The sequence below is a fragment of the Dreissena polymorpha genome, chromosome 7, assembly GCF_020536995.1.
Source record: "Dreissena polymorpha isolate Duluth1 chromosome 7, UMN_Dpol_1.0, whole genome shotgun sequence".
NCBI classification, from domain to species: Eukaryota; Metazoa; Mollusca; class Bivalvia; order Myida; family Dreissenidae; genus Dreissena; species Dreissena polymorpha.
The window spans coordinates 17,699,368-17,717,959 of NC_068361.1; the positions used below are offsets into that span (position 1 = coordinate 17,699,368).

General features: G+C 34.2%; 1 protein-coding gene across 1 annotated transcript; it reads right to left on the reverse strand.

Moving 5' to 3' along the window:
- Positions 1 to 7,626: 7,626 nt before the first annotated feature.
- LOC127839496 (uncharacterized) lies at positions 7,627 to 11,732 on the reverse strand. Its single transcript, XM_052367889.1, has 3 exons — positions 11,676 to 11,732; positions 8,627 to 9,639; positions 7,627 to 7,988 (listed from the first exon to the last, which is right to left on the reverse strand). Exons 2-3 carry the CDS (start codon positions 9,525 to 9,527, stop codon positions 7,627 to 7,629), a joined length of 1,263 nt encoding a protein of 420 aa, XP_052223849.1. The 5' UTR covers positions 9,528 to 9,639; positions 11,676 to 11,732.
- Between the last annotated feature and the right edge of the window lie 6,860 nt (positions 11,733 to 18,592).

Below are 18,592 nucleotides of genomic sequence, written 5' to 3' on the forward strand. Positions count from 1 at the left end.
GTATTTTAAGTGAAAACACCAAAAATAAACAACGAGTGCTCACGCTGATGCCAGACATTTACGACAATGGCGAGTATTTTATTAACTGGCTATTATTTCTTGTTACAGCATGAAAGAAAACTTTTAACTCAATATTTCATTATCTAAAGTAATCATAAATCATGGGACCACTGGGGTGTGGCAAGTTTTTACCTCAGGGACATTATTTGAAGAAACTTAGTAAAGGACTACTAAATTTTAGCCCTGACCCCTGTGGTTTGAGAGATGAAGAATTTTGTAGTTTCCACTGTGTGTTCATTTGGAATACAAGTTACCCCAGTGCAGAGCCAATTTTGACCGCAGGGGTATAACTTGAAAAACGTTGTAAAGCATCATCGTATGATTTTAAATATTGAAGCCCTCACTCTTTTGGTTTTTATAGATTTGCACAGTGTTCATGTTTTAAATAAATATTTTTGATCATGCGACCTACATATGAAAAGGACTGGAACGATTTTAACAAATTAAAAAGAGATGCATCAGAGGATCACACCTGTCAAGTAATTGTTTAATCTTACAACTGATCAAAGGGAGAAGTCGTTAACAGAAAAAGTGTACACATGCACCTCAAATACTAAAGTACGATGGACATCACGGTATCCCAAAAGTTCTACATGAGCACCTTTTGTTTGGTGAGCTAAAGAAAATAGTTACACGAATCAATATTAAAGAGTTTATTAAATGCATTGTACTACTTCTGACTGCATCAATTTCATTGTCTATATTTCCGATTAGGCAAAAACTCAAATGCATGAAGTGCTAAAGAACACGCTTTATTAAATGGTGTTTATTTGTTATTTACTTACTTAAACCTTGATCCGACCCAACCCGAAAATACTCAGATTTTTTTTAAATTTCAATCCGCTGACCCAACCTGAAGTCACTGTTTGACATCTTTGGGCCATAGTTCCCATTATAGTTTGTATAACATATCGAGGCTGTGTGAACAAAGTAGGATTGTATGGAGAAGGGTCAGCGAAGGCATCTAATTCAACAAAAAGACTCAAATAAACCATAAAATATCAGTTGTTTTATTGGACTAATTTCATGTCAAAATCAATTCACACTTTAATATACATTTCAAAACGCAGCTACAATATACGACCATGTCAATATCAGACTGGACCATCACGCAAACAGCAGGAGAAAAAGTCATTACATGATTAGGCTGAAAATATACACACAGATGAATACAGATTAAGTCTTTAATAGACAGAGATATTTGCCTCCATTTGTGTCGAACAATTATTAAACATAATCACAGAAAGACCATGTTCACATTTGGTGACGTAATAACACCATGCTATCATACCACGCCTACGTTAATTGGTCCATGTCATAATAAACACCAAACAATACATTCATCTGATGACATAATAACTACCCTACTCAACTCGTGAACTTGTGATGTCATGAACACTGCAAGGAGTTGTAATGGATTGTTTATATAGAGGATATTTGTTGGATTTGTTCAAATATTGATTTCTATTCACGAGTGATCATAGAAAAAATATTTTTTTCTTTGATGACTAGTGAATTAAAATCGATATTCCATCAACCAAATTCAACAAATTTTCATCTTATTTTATGATTTAAAATGATAATTTCTGTATTTTGCTGAAATAATGACGTCTTAACGTCATGAAACCACGTCATCTCACAGTTTAACATGTGACAGGCCAATCAGATAAAAATATTTTTTCAAAGATTATCTCACAGAACAACAGTGAAATTTTCATGATTAATTTCACTGTTTGAACCAGTGAATTATCAATTTTAATTCACTGACATTTCTCTATAAACCAATGGAAAGCATCAAATTAGATTTCAGTATTTGTTATCACATACCATGATAATTTACATCTTCAGTGACACTTTCAAAAATATGACGTGGTCTTAATAGGTGTGTGGACATATTGATACCTGCTTTACATAAGAGATGCCCATGAGGTTGTTGCACCATAATCATAACTTAACTTGATAATGTCCAGATGAAATTTAGACTAACATCCCCCCCCACACACACACCTCCCAATATTGCTTTGACACAGCGGTAGATGTTTGACCATTTTATCAAGCAAAAAAATGCTGCTTTACATAAGACATTTTATGCAAATAGAAAGAACAAGAGCTGTCACCATAGGATGACTTATGCCCCCTATAAACGCTTGACAGAAGTTATGAGCTTTTTTCGAAAGCTAAACGCAGATTTCGAAAACTAAACGCGGACCCTAAGTTCAAAGTCAAGGTCACAGGGGTCAAAATTTGTGTGCGTATGGAAAGGCCTTGTCTATATAGTATATACACATGCATACCAAATATGAAGGTTATATCTCAAGGGACATAGAAGTTATGAGCATTGTTCGAAACCTAAACGCAGATTTCGAAACCTAAACGCGGACCCTAAGTTCAAAGTCAAGATCACAGGGGTAAAACAATTTGTGCGTATGGAAAGGCCTTGTCCATATTAACATGCATACCACATATGAAGGTTATATACCAAGGGACATAGAAGTTATGAGCATTTTTCGAAACCTAAACGCAAATTTGAAACCAAAACGCGGACCCTAAGTTCAAGGTCAAGGTCACAGGGGTAAATTTTTTTGTGCATATGGAAAGGCCTTGTCCATATACACATGCATACCAAATATGAAGGTTATATCTCAAGGGACATGAGCATTTTTGGAAACCTAAACACAAAGTGTGACAGATAGACGGACAGACAGACAGACAGACAGACGGACAGTCTGATCACTATATGCCCCCTTTTCTTCGAAAGGGGGCATATTAGGTTCAATGGACAAAATGGCCACCTGTTGGGAAACAAAATTGTCCACTACTACTCCTTTACTCCTTATGAAAATGGTGTCCAGCAACAATTAAAGTAGTTAAACATACAAGAAATTTAAACATACCTAGACAACCCAACCAACCACTTGATGACTTCAGACAGTGATGTTTTTGGAATAATTTGATATAAAATTCCCTTTACATTACGCTCAATACGACGCGCGACAAATCAGTCGACAGACAAGATTTTCTGCGATTTTTTTTTGTTGCTAAAACCCAGCGCGATATGCGACACTCAAATATTGATTGTCGCATGATTGTCGCGCGTCGTATTGAGCGTCGAGAGAATGTCGCGAGAATGTCGTGTGTCGACACTCAACAAGACCCTATCCGGATTCCGTAATGTGATAAAAAAAGATCTGACTCTCGTTGACATATCATACCATATTTTTACTAAACTCGTCCAGGAAATTCGTTAGTAAGCTCGACAAAGGCTCGCTTACTAACAAAATTTCTGAACTCGTTTAATAAAATATGATATGATATGACAACTCGTGCCAGATCCTATATTTATTCATGTAAAGCTTTGCTAGGACGGCCGCCGATTTGAAATGTTTCATCCAACACAATAACAGGATGAGTCTGCGATATTTGTGTTACTTCGTTGTCTTATTTACAGTTTTTTAAATTGTGGAAGCTGTGATAAAATATCTAAAGTTGTATTTTTTAAGTCTGTAAGCAAGTCTATTAAATTATTAAATGCACGAGGATACAAAAACTTGGCACTACAAAAGGCCGTGCAAAGTTAATCATGAGCTTGATTATGATTCTGTAAATGACAGTGCGTTGACGATTACGATTTATTTATATGACAAAGACACGATTTTACGATAGTTTCGATAATATATTATAATATCATTTATTACGATAAATTTCGCATTAAAACTATCCTGCTGTCCCGTTATCGTCATCGTACTGTCCGTGAGTCAATCGTGATACATCTCCGGAACCTCCGTACGATATGCAATACATCGTTATCTGATCTTACAACGCTCATGAGTCCAAGTGGTTGAGTTATTATTATCCAACGATATAAGCAGAGACAAGTGTGTCATCTTGGTTACGTCAAATCTAAGTTGAGTTGATGAGTTATTATATATCCCCTCAATGGTAAGAGTCCTCTTTGTGTATATGGCGCCCTATTACATTTACCAATACCTTTTTAAGCCATTTGTTTAAATCGCTTGCCTGCATGATGGGCAGAACTGTGAGTGAGTTTTGACGTCTGTTAATCAGTTTAATGTATATGTGATGTGCCGGTATACGCTTCGTAGCAACACCAACATTCGTAAATCCGGACCAGAAAAATATACAGTTAAAAGTAAATGCTTGGTAATCATAATACATGCAATTACTTTATTGGAAACACAGTCCAAAATATAACTTGGGGTAGGTACACAGGCCAAAAAAAGCTTGCGAGTATAAGGATGCATAAAGTAATACGATCAGGCAGAAAAGAATTATTAGTTCAATGAACGAATACAAACATGTATTATTTAGACCATATATAAGCAAATAGAAAATTCCAGTAGCAAATTAGAAAAAAAAGAAACACAAACTTTTAACATAGTGTTTAAACGACAATTAACATAAAACAATCGCATATAATATTGTATACACACAGCAACTCTAAATGTACATCATTTTAAACAAAAGAATAACTAAGATAAATAAAATAAACCCAAAACATTCATGCTTCTAAAATAATAACAAACACTGCTTGTCAGAATAGACGCAACAGAACAAATGAGCCGTGCTCTGTAAAAAGAGCGTTGAATTCATGTGTGTAAAGTATCGTCCCAGATTAAACCCGTGCAGTCGTCACAGGCTAATCAGTGACGACACTTTCCGCCCTTATGATATTGTTTGTGTAAAGAAAGTCTTTTCTTAGGAAAAACCAAGGTAAGGCGGAAAGTGTCACTTAACGCAAATGCGTTAAACCCCCTTTTCACAGAGCGCGGCTCATATAATTATATTAATCTAAGGCGCTTTGAGTGGTACCAATGCCTGATTTTGAAGCGTTATAGGCTAACATATAAACATTTACCAACTGAACAATTTCTGATATTGTGTTTCAATAAAACAGACACCTTTGTATCAAGCCGATATCAACGCAGGTGTGATAAATTATATATAGTGGTATGATAAAAAGAGATAAAGAGGCGCAGTCAATATATAGACGACATTTCACTCGAAATCAAATGCAAAGTATTCAATTTCGTCAGAAATGAAACAGATTCAACAAGTCAAACAAATTGATACAAAGATGTAGTACATTAAATACACAAACATCATCAAAACTGCTCAAACTTATTTTACAAATATTTCCCGCAAGAGGTGCAGAGCGGTAGCGTTTTTTTACTAATTCGTTCAAAATGGCGCCGTATAGTTATGATAAACAAAAAATAGGTTACTTATCGTTATGTAAAATATCAGGCTCGACACGAATAAAAACTGGCTCGGCAAGCCTCGTCATTTATTTATTATTAGCCTCTTTACCTGTTATTCTCTTTTTTTATACTTGATAAGTTTTTTTATTACGTATACCGGAAGTTGTTATATGAGTCAATGCTTCGACGCAGGGCATATTACTACTTAACAACACAAACAATTTGATACCAATTTGTTATATATTGTAGACACAAAATGCAACACACAGATTAAAAAAAAATAACCGAAAGTGCTCATGACGTCTTGGTAAACAAATCAAACGTCATAAACATATTCATGTTATTGTTGTTGTTTTTTAAATTCAGCTTGTTTATATTTCATGATTTCTTTAAAAATCCTTACTTGAATTTATAATAAACATAAAAAAGGCACGGCACGTATAAAACAACCACTCGGCAAGTCCGCCTTTCACTTTTTTCTTCGCCTTAATACCTAATAGATTACACAACTGCATGGCAGTAACCTGTTATTCTCTATTTACTGATCTATACCCAGATACAAATTCACGCAGTTTATCAAGTGAAATGTGTTCATGTACATTACACTTTAAGAATAGATGCAATGACACGTTGAAGTGTTTTTGTCTAGAAACAAGGTAGATAGCTCAAGACTTGGTTTGATGCAAAGTGTAAAGAACAATTGACAAAATTCTGCAGGTGAATCACACTATTCTTGACATAATTTTCACATTCCTTCAGAAATGGTAGTATTGTTTCACATTATCAATTTATCAAGATATACCAGAAATATTTACGTGCATTCAATTATAGTCGCTAAAAATAAACTACTCGGTAGATATAAATTGAATTTTTATTATGTAATCCCTGCTTACAATGACTGACCAACAATGGGTAGGATGATGTTATTCATTCAGCTTTTAAATACGTTCCAATTCTCATTAACTATATTGTCTATCCATTCGGAACAAAAACAAAAGAGGGACTCTAAACGGTGATTTTAATTTATGAAATACAAAAACTACAACATTTGAAAGATAGAAGTTCCTTAAGGCTTTGACTTCGTGATTAGTACAAATTCTAACAACAATACACTATCTTTATATGATATAACGACGAGAACCGGATATAATACAATAAAATTGTGAATGAGCACCACGTCATAATCATTCATGATCTTATTGCTCTAAATATTTCGTATGCAATTGCTCTTTATTTCACAGCTACTAGCAAAAATCAATATTATTTACATATTCACTCAAAATCATTACTAACAAGACTTTTTTGTTCAATTTTCAAATGTTTTTGCAGATAAAATATATTATGGAGTCAAATATCTCATACAGGATATAGTCAACAAAGTCTACACAGCGAAGGCAGAATAGCGATTTTCTAATAATGGCCCTTGTGCGCTCATCTGAGTTCAAGGATTTGACCAAGTGATCTAGTTTTTTACCACACCTGACCCAGATTCAAACCTTACCTATATATTGTCATATAAACATTGTGTCCTGGTTTCATCAAGTTTGAGTCACATATTGGGCCTTTAGATTAGTTACACGGTTTTTCAAAGATTTGACCTGGTGACCAAGGTTTGGGAAGCAAGGGACCCAGATTCAATCTTGGCCTCGACAATGTCAGGATTACAATTGCGGCAAAGTTTTATCATGAATGAGTAATAAATAAGGCCTTAAAGTGGTAACAAGTGTGTCTTTTTTTAAACATTTAACATGGTCACCTATTTTTACGCTAACGTGACTCAGATTAATTCATTGTCCAGATAAATATGCTAACCAAGTTTAATCAAGATCGGATAAAACATGTTACCTCTAGAATGTTAATGAGCACACACTTGATGACACACAAAGCACAATACACGCTGAAAGAAAAAGGGCGTAGGGTGATTACAATAGCTTGCATTGACCACTTCATGCTTAGGTGAGCTAACTATAATGAATGACATTATTTCCACGTTTTAATCAGGTCTAATTGTAGCTAATCTGACTGTCATGACTATAACAAGGACACATTTTAAATGACGATATGAAATTAAATCTGAATAAAAGTCTAAAAAACTTTAATACATACAAAAACAAACATGCACTTCAAAACCAAATTCAATGCTATTAATAAAATCGCAACCGTTTACCGAAAGTAAATTACATGCACTACGTAAATTCCGTTCATGTAAAATTGTACAAAAAAGGAAAATAATAAAACGGTTGACTTTAATTATAAAATTTATTGAAATAGAAATTCGGTTAATAAACGAATAATAGTATAAATTACCTAATGCTGTAATTACTTTCTTTATTTGCTTTTTTGTCAATTAAAAAGTTGGAACTGTTTTTGTTTTGAACTCATTGATGTTGTTGTGGCTCCAAAATCCAACTATTAGTTTTTTTGTTTCTTCATTAAAGTAGACAGATGCAGGTTTTGCAATGTCAACAGAGATGGTATTGAGGATTGTCTTTCCGACTGTATCCACTTGACTTATGGAGTTGTCGCCAAAGACGAAAACCTGCCCTTTGCCTGCCACATGTATGTAAGCTATATTAAAGCCATGTTTAAATGCGTGATCCTGGAACGTAGCTGTAACTGTTCCATCCCTGGTCAGCGTGCGTAGAATGCCATTTATTACGTCTGTTACATAGATCCTCTTCCCATCAGGACTCACCCCAACACCTACAACTAAATGAGGTATACAACTTACACAATCTGGCCAGAAATCTTGAATATTAGTATTTCTTTCTTAATAGTATTAGCGTAAGCTCACTTATTCTAATATCAATAGTAAGCAAACAGTTATCGTTCAAATGTATAACCTTTAAATGGAAAAATACCTGAAATAAAATATAGGAAAATATTTATTTAAAAAAACTAAATCAACTTTAAAAGAATATTACGACTTTATAACATAAAAGACTTAAGCCAGTTATTCTTAAAAAATATAAGAAATTTTAAAAAATTGTGACCGCATGTGATGCTTAGTGTGTAAAGCTTCTTTTGTTGTAAACAACATTATTAGTACATAACTCATTAATGTCACGATTAAGATACTTTGATAATTGAAATACCTGTCAAACAATTTTAATTGATCGGAGAAGACGTTTCGTAACAGGACTAGAGTGCATGATTTCAATTAACGTCATTGTAACCCTTATAGAACATTAAAGTCGGTCCTTCACCATGTGCCTGCCCTATTTAATTAAAAGCCGTATTGATACAATCTACGCTTAGATCTCATCTTTATAAAGTTCATGCATATGTTAACACAAAGTGCAATGCATCCCTGAAACAAGGAAAATAATAATGTACTCATATATCACCTCGGAATTGTCCAGTACTATCTTCGTATAACTTCTTAACTAACCGTCCGTCCATTGTGTATTCGTACAACGCAGTACCGGAAGTCACAAACACTTCTGCATCGACATGCGCAATTCCATAACAGACATGATTCATTTTTAGAACCTGTTTTCGTATAATCTTTCCGCCATCTACCCGTAATAAATGAATCCCGTTAAGAGCATCGGCTTTATACTTGCTAACAGTCACCGCCATTTCGAAGGAGGAAATGCTACACATGGACCACGGATAAGTAGGAAGCTGAACTTGATCAATCACCTTGTACGCCTGATTAAGGAGTTTCACACAATTATTGTTCGAGTCAGCAATGACGAGATCCCCGTTGGAAGTCGTACATATACCCGTAATCGCACATAAGGATTTATCAGTAGCTGTTTGAACATTATATTCTGACTTGTCCTCGATGCTGACAATCTTGTTTGGATCAACGTTATGTTGTGGATCGCCTATGATGATTTTCCCAAGATCAGTGCAGTCTGCATGACATTGAATCAATTCACGGTTAGGCTGGAATTTAATATCAGTTCCATCATTCTTGATCATGCGTTTTAGGAGTAAATCTGCTGCAGCAGTTTGATCAATACATTTTCTTAACGTAATAAACGTTCGTTCAGGTAGAATATTGTCTTTGAGCTTAGCGCCATATATCTTTAACTTTGAAATACATTCTAAGCATCGCTTGGTGTCATCTTCAATGGAATTATTTAAGCGCTCGTGAATTGATTCCAATTCTCTTATGGTGTTTTGCTGAAGTCGGTCAAGATTCTCGTTGATCTGTCGACGTTCATCACGTATTTCTTCACAAATTTGTTCGTAAGAAGCTTTAAGTGATTTAATGTTATCTTTTCCTCTGTCCACCATATCCTTTAAACGCTTTTGCGACTTTTCTATTTCTTTCGTCACTTGAACAAGGGGTATACGTTGTGAGTTTGATTTGGCCTGTTCAGCCAATGTAAACACCTTACTGCATTGCCTGAAATGCAAATGTGCGTTAAACGGAACATATGGATGTAGATTATTCTGATTATTCTATGTCGAGTCTTACGTCATGCTGCTAATGTTGATGTTAATTAATGGCGATAATGGTGATGATGAAGATGTTGGTGGTGAAGATTGTTGAACATGATGATAAGGGCGATGGAGAAGATGTTGTTTTTTTAATAGCAATAATGATAAAAATAAATATTTATATACTAACAACAATAATGATATTGATGATATAATAATCATAATAATACTAATACTACTAATAACAAAGACTGTTTGTAAAACATGCATGCCCCCCATATGGGTTGTCCGTTGTAGTGGCAGCCATTGTGTGAATACGTTTTATGTCAATGTGACCTTGACCTTTGACCTTGTGACCTGAAAATCAATAGGGGTCATCTGCGAGTCATGATCAATGTACCTATGAAGTGTCATGATCCTAGGCAAAAGCGTTCTTGAGTTATCATCCGGAAACAATTTTACTGTTTCGGGTCACCGTTACCTTGACCTTTGACCTAGTGACCTCAAAATCAATATGGGTCATCTGCGAGTCATGATCAATGTACCTATGAAGTTTCATGATCCTAGGCGTAAGCGTTCTTGAGTTATCATCCGGAAACCATTTAACTATTTCGGGTCACCGTGACCTTGACCTTTGACCTAGTGACCTCAAAATCTCTATGGTTCATTTTCCAATCATGATCAATCTACCCATGAAGTTTCATGATCCTAGGCGTATGCGTTCTTGAGTTATCATCTGAAACCCATTTTACTATTTCGGGTCACCGTGACCTTGACCTTTGACCTAGCGACCTAAAAACCAATAGGGATCATTTGCGAGTCATGATCAATCTACCCATGAAGTTTCATAATCCAAGGCGTATGGGTTCTTGAGTAATCATCCGAAAACCATTTTACTATTTCGGTTCACCGTGACCTTGACCTTTGATCTAGTGACCTCAAATTCGATAGGGGTCATCTGCGAGTCATGATCAATCTACCTATGAAGTTTCATAATTCTAGGAGTATGCGTTCTTGAGTTATCATCTGAAAATCATTTTACTATTTCGGGTCACCGTGACCTTGACCTTTGACCTTGTGACCTCAAAATCCATAGGGGTCATCTGCGAGGTATGATCAATCTACCCATGAAGTGTCATGATCCTAGGCGTATGCGTTCTTGAGTTATCATCCGAAAACCATTGTACTATTTCGGGTCACCGTGACCTTGACCTTTGACCTAGTGACCTCAAAATAAATAGGGGTCATCTGCAAGAAATGATCAATGTACCTGTATCAATGTATGAAGTTTCATGATCCTAGGCCCAAGCGTTCTTGAGTTATCATCCGGAAACCACCTGATTGAGGGACCGACAGACCTACCGACAGACCGACCGACAGACCGAACGACCGACATGTGCAAATCAATATACCCCCTCTTCTTCGAAGGGGGGGCATAATAATAGAAATGATAATCATAATAGTGACCTCAAAATCAATAGGGGTCATCTGCAAGTAATGATCAATGTACCTGTATCAATGTATGAAGTTTCATGATCCTAGGCCCAAGCGTTCTTGAGTTATCATCCGGAAACCACCTGGTGAACGGACCGACAGACCTACCGACAGACCGACCGACATGTGCAAAGCAATATACCCCCTCTTCTTCAAAGGGGGGCATAATAATAGAAATGATAATCATAATGGCATATAATTATAGTAATTATTGTTATTATTAATATAACAATTATTATCCTCATTAGTAGTAGTATTTTTGAAATTACAGTCGTTTTTTTTCATTATTTTGGGAATGGGGCCCTGTCCCTTACTATTGGGGAAAAACATTGTTTTGACTAAAATTGGTAAACTTGTGTTGTTGATTTTTTGCTAACAAACACTTTAAAATTAAGAAGAAAAGCGATTTAAATATTATATTTACTAAAGTTCAACTTATAACGCTGGATTTACATTAAATTAATGGTGGTGGTGGTGGTGGTAGAATATATAGATATACACACATACACATGAAACAGGGTATCGGGTCCGTTCGCCCTAGTTACACGTTCGCCCTGGGTCCGTTCGCCCTGAAACAGGTATGATTTGTACTTGGCCTTAACATAAATTTATATTAATACTCACTGACCTGTGTTTTAGGAGCAGACATAAATGACATAGCAACTGTTCATGATCTTCACAGAACATCGTTAGCCTCTCAGCCGTGTGCTCCTCACATAACGCTATAGTATCGTCCACTTTGTTCGCAACATACCAGCTTTCACCGTCAGATTTCGCTGACACCGCGTGATCCTTATGTAGCTTTTTGTGCATTTTCACACATTCGTCGCAGTATGTTTTAAAACATATTTTACAATGAAACAGTCCTTCATTATGTATCCCATCCTCTTCGCAAACAGAACAACAAACGTCGTAAAATACGTCTGACCCCTTTTGCTGCGAATTGTTCAAGTTAGACGCCATTTTGTGATTTCTTTACAAAACCACTTTCGATTTCCATATGTCTAAACCGCGTGCCGTGTTTACCTACTAAATTACTATTAAAGGTGCCTTTTCACAGATTTTGGCATGTATTGAAGTTTGCCATTAAATGCTTTATATTGATAAATGTTAAGATTGGGTCTAAAAGCTCCAGTAAAAAAAACAATAATAAAATTAAATAAATAAATAATCCTAAACTGGGCACGACACGAACCACTGAACCCTGGAGTAAAAGTCTATCGCTGAGACCACTTGGCCATTCGTGCTCAAACAATCAGTGAGGTATTTTATACTTTCAATCGTTTTGCGTTGCAACGCTTTATAATTTTCAGGTTTTTAAATCGTGGAAAGATGCATTTAATGGATATTTTAGAGCATGGTAAATGTTCAGTATTACTTACAAATATCATAACTACAGCAAAAATGTGCGATTCTGAAACAATTTATTTTTATTCCGTCAATTTACAAAAACGTGAAAATGCCCCTTTAAGTGATAATTATATGTTTTACAGATTCGCAGGTCGGACTATTAGGCCAAATTTATTGTAGTTTGGTTTACGTATGGTTCATTCAAGGTTGAATACCAAATATATCCTATATAGCTGTACGAAAATAAGACATGTTCAAACTGCTCATAAAGCGAACTTCGACTAGGGATTTAAATTTACGGTTAAGACAGTATATCTTGTGAGCAAACATTCTATGTGGACTTTGTATTGGTATATGTATAGGTGTGTGTCGCTTTCATCCTCCGTCAAGTATTAATTTGTATTAGACTATTGCTTTGATATCTGCCTAATATATAGAGAATACTAGGTTAGCGTTGAATACAGAGAAGTTTATGTTGCGAGGCTTAGAACGCCGGAAGCGCGAGCCTTGGCGAGCGCTTTCGGTGTTCGAGCCGAGCAACATAAACTTCTCTGTATTCAACGCTAATCCTAGTATTCTATTTATCCCATTTGATTTTTTTCAACGTGACATTTAACATAAATAGATCTAATAACCTTAACAATAATTTTAATTCAGTCATAAAATCGCTTAAAATCTAACAAATGTAACCATGCGTAGTGATATACATGTATTTGTTCTGGTACGCAAAATAGTCTTTAAAAAAATCACACACAAACTGTAAAACAAGTAAAAATATCACCCTATGCCTACATTCAGTTTTACGCAGTATGCGAATTTTAACACATTACGACCGCGAAAAGAAGATTTTACTTTACTATAATTCATTTTATTTTCGAAAGAAAATGATCAAAATCCAATATGCGGCGATTGCTCCTGACAAAATGCTGTCGATGTCAACATACATGTACACCATCGACGACCTAGTTCTGGCTACCATAATAACTTTAAATGTCGCTTTTTAATTTTTGACTGGCGCGACTTTGTACGGGTCTGTCAATACTTAATAAACTGTACGCTGAAGTTTCTTTAGCTATCGAAAACCTTGACAATTTTGACGAGTAACAGACAATTGGCGAATTGCAGCGACTGACACTTTATTTTACAAAATATACAGGGCAATACGTTTTCCGACTTCGGACGACGAATTTAAGGACGCGCAGAACATATTTTTATATAATGTTATGGGTATGCCGTGTGTGATCCGATGCATCAATGGCGCCCATGTTAAAATCATTTCCCCGAGAACAGGGAACGACAAAAAAACAAACAAAAATCAAAACACGTAAGAACTAGTATCTTACCTTTAATTATCCTTTAAAATCCTTTAATAATCCATTTAACTCAATAATTGACGATTTTGCATCTAGGGTCTTTAATAATTATTTTAGCATAGTTAAATAAAGACCCTTATGCCATTCTATCACTTTATTCAAATGAGTTTATGAACGCGATAAACTTTCTTCTTCGTCACACGCTACGTCATGTACTCTACATTACTGCTGTTCAAATGAACCGGAGCAGTTTATCTAATAATAGCCGTTGGTAAACTCGGTTGCATTTGCAGATTTCTGCATACAAACATAATTATGTTTAAACTTGCACAATGTTTTATTTATCTATGGTAAATGCCCTTATTGTACGACAAAATACTTTAATATATAAATACACAAAGAATGGAAAACATTCCAGTACACAACAGATAAATGAGTAAAAAATACCCGTGTACAAAATGGGACGTTCCCAATTCCAGTGTGGTGCTATTTTTACCATCTTATACTTTACACAGCTTTTTGCCTAACGTGAATTAAATAGGAAAGCAAACATAGCAGATTATTCATGAACTGTGCGATATGTGTATGGCTTGTTGTACATTCTTAATATTTAAGTTAAATGTCAAAAGTATATGCTTTGGTTATAAACAATGCACATTACACGAAATAAGGAAAATGTGATCAATTGACAATTCAGATATGTCGATAGTAAATGTAGAAAACATGTGAAATAAGTCGCGTTTATAATAAATCGTCAAAAAAATGGGGAAAATGACGCAATAAGTGTGTTATTTTATGACGCCATCAATCAGCTGATTCATTATACGGATGGCGAAAAATTATGGCATATGACTAGATTTAAAGGTTGAAGGTCGTATAATTTTGAAGCTTAAGTTTTGTCGACTTTGTTATAAATAAAATAATAACAAAACAAAAATCGTGTAATTTGATATTTTATTTCAACATTTCTTTTGGTGAATGTGTCATATATATGTTTTCCTGCAAAATATGCACATTTTCTTCTAATGGGTGACCTTAAAATTCGATCAATGAACCAAACAATATCGACCTAATTTTAGCGCATATCGCATGACGTCATTTAAAAAGTAGTCCGTGCACGCGACAGGTATATTCCACAGTGTTGAATACACGCAAGTATATTCCACAACGTGTTATACCGTCAATGTCGCGGTGAAAATGGGATAAAATGCTACATGTACATATATTTTAATATTCGTTCAACAGGAAGAGCCATATCATTCAATGTTTGGAGGTTAGTCATATTACTCGGAATGAACTATAAAGTCATCATTCTAGTAAACAGGGGTCAGATTTCGCCCTATTGGCGCAAAAAGGTACCTTGTGCCTTCTAATTTCAATTTCACATGGTACCATTTTCCACCCGGGGGGGGGGGGATTTATCAAAACAAACAATTTGGTTTCTAGATGTAACATATTTTAGACACAAAAGGCAATAAAACCCGCACAAAACTGATTCGACAAATATTAAGCTCATTATTAGCACGTCAAAAGTCACCCTATTATATTCATTCCCGTTAAAAATGCAGCGTCGTAGCGATTTTTGTTTTCATTATCCCTTTTAAAATGGAACGGAGAGGTATGGTTAACAAAATAACAGGTTACAGTTTTGTAACTTATCAGGCTCAGCACGAATTATTTATTATAAGCCTGATTTATACAAACACTATTGGGCAGTTACCCGTTATTCTCTATATACAGTAATATAATATTCCACATGACAATCGTAGATTCTAATTGTTCTATTTACCGTCACTTTACCGTCGTGGTATCGACCTATCTATCAAATGTGAAGTACTACGTAGGTCATGTTAACAACCTATCTATCTCATGTAAAGTACTACGTAGTTCGTGGTAAGGGTTTAACAATCTTGTGGGAAGTACAAAGTCGATAATGGAAACGACAAACCAATCTTGTGTGAATTACTAAGTAGGTCTTGGTAACGATAACCTATCTCATGTGAACGAGATAACCCACACGAGTTCATAACGGAATGCATCCATTTTTTTTGATGCAGTATGTAAAGCATTGCAAACAGCGACTCTGAAATATACAATTATGTAAACCAACCTTGCATCAGCCATTTTGAATCATGTGTTAAACAACATCATATATATCACCATTTAACTTTGAGCAGGAGGCTTTTTGTGCATTTGTAGACATCTGGGGAGTTTTGAGACAAATGTAAAATGTGTGGGCCCGGTTTAAATACATAACCTACCGACACGTTTTTAGCTTTCTGCGTGACATCATTGTTTAAGCATGCCTCGTTACAGCATGAAAGAAAACTTAATATTTCATTATCTAAAGCAATTATAAACAAGATAACTATTGATGAAAAGCATCAAAGGGCGTCGGGAATTTCAGTGTAAAAGGCACTCAATGAAGTTACATGGAACGATTTTTTTTCTACTGTAAATATTAATATATTGGCCGATTATTTTAATCAAAATAGAAAAAGATACTGGTATAACCATTATTTATGATTTTGTGTTTTAACCCCCAAATGGGTGGCAGACGTTCCCCCCCCCCCCCAAGACGTTTCCTCCCCAGACGTTTCCTCCCTAGACGTTTCACCCCCATTTTGGAGGTGAAAAGTCTACATAATATGAAAATGTGTATTTAAAGAAGTTATTTGTAATAATGCATTTTTAATGTGTCTTAATAATTAATGATGAAAAAAAATGGTGTAAGTTGTGTCCTGAGTGATTAAAATATTAATTAATGATTTTTTGTGGTTATTTTTAGGGAAGCCTCTAACAAATTTTACCAATTAATTATACTTGTTTTTATAAGTGCCTGAAATTTTTCTTTCTTTTATTGAGATCATTGAATAATTGAGTAAAAGCACAGCTTTGAAGTTCTTTGATGGTAATTTTAAGTGGAATACTATGATACAAATTAAACAATTATAACTATTGAATTGATGAATTGAGTAAAAGCACCTTTGATGTTCTTTGATGATAATTTTAAGTGGAATAGTATGTTACAAAGTAAATAATTATTAAATTAATGAATTCATTTTGCTACAAATTCAATTTTACCTATATATACTAGAACATAAGTTGTGATTTTTAATGAAGTATTATAACTATATTCAAATTATTATGACTAATTAAATATCATATTGGGATTTTTATTTTGAGTTAATTAAATTGTTATATAACATTTAAATTATAATGGCCCAATACAGCTAGTATGAACATTTTACATTGAATTTTAGTACTCAGGTGTTACCTCTCAAAAATATTCTGTCTGTCATCAAGATTATCATATACTAAAAAGTTTGACACTAATAGATATGCAGAATATTAATATTTACTATTAATATTTACCATCCTAATTTAATAATTTAAAAAATAATTGAATCTGGAGCCAAGCAAATGTGACAGCATTTTAATGTTTTCGCTAATATTAAGTAACAACACACACCTTCCATTATACAAGATATCAGGCACTTATGATGCAAGCGTTGATTATATTAGCAAGTGCATTCTAGAAGATAACAGCTATTGTATAACGGGTACTTATGGTGCAATATACAGGCCCTTTAATTAGCATTGATGAGATTAGGTGACATCTTAAAAAGGGGGATGGTCATTAATTAGATGAGATTAGCACATAATCATACAAAAAACAATTATAATTGGTTTATCACTTTATTAATTATTATTAATGAATTGATTTGAATTGACTTAATTAATAGTTTTATATATGGTAGTCATAGATGCAGCTGTTGTATTTAACAGTGGCGGATTCAAAATATATGTTAAACTTTCGACATCTTTTTCATTTGTTAATACAAATTAATCTTTCATATATCTTCATTAGCAGAATGAAAGCTTTTGTCAAGTCAAAATCCTCTTATTCTACCCTCATATCATAAAGTTTATAAAAGATTGTTATTCTGCTTCATTTTAAATTTGGTATTACTCAGTCTGTCATTAACTAGGTTAAAACAGAATAGGCAGGGCAGGTTAATAAGTTAAAAGAAGATTTAGGTGTTGAGCTCAAATCAATGATACATTTCCTAAAACTATGTTCATTTTGAGATTAATTGTCAGCTTGTGTATGCTAGGAGTAGGGATGTTGTGTTTGTGAAACTTAGATGCTTAGTTTTGGTGCATGATGACTAGGTTTATGGATATTGCATTCTGTAAAACTTATATATTTCATATTTTTGCATGTAAAACATTTTTTTCATTTGTTAAGTTATTTTTTTCCTTAAATGGCACAAGTTTATAAATTAATTATTTTTTATTTTTTGGCTTTTAAATACTATTAATATTGAGTTAAATTATTAAAATATCAATAAGTTTTGATTACATTTGCTAATTATATAATTAGTATTTTAATAATGTGCAAGGAAAGTGCAATTCTGTTTAAATTAGTCTAAATTAGTTATTAGTAAAAATTAAAATACCAGTGACATCCAATAATTTGATTATATACATATGAATGCATGACAAAAAATAAAATTGTTGACAGTTACATAGTTTATTTATTTATCATATTTAACTGTTTCAAGGAAAACAGTTTTGAAATTAAAATAAATGTTATTTTACCATTTTGCAATTCACCAATTGACCCTATTTAATTGGATTAAAAACAACAAACAACTACAGTTCCACAACCCTGCCAAGGTTTTCTCAAACTGAAATTAGGTGTTAATAGTGGTTTCCAAAACGGGTCTGGATTACACATTATTCTTGGTTGCATTT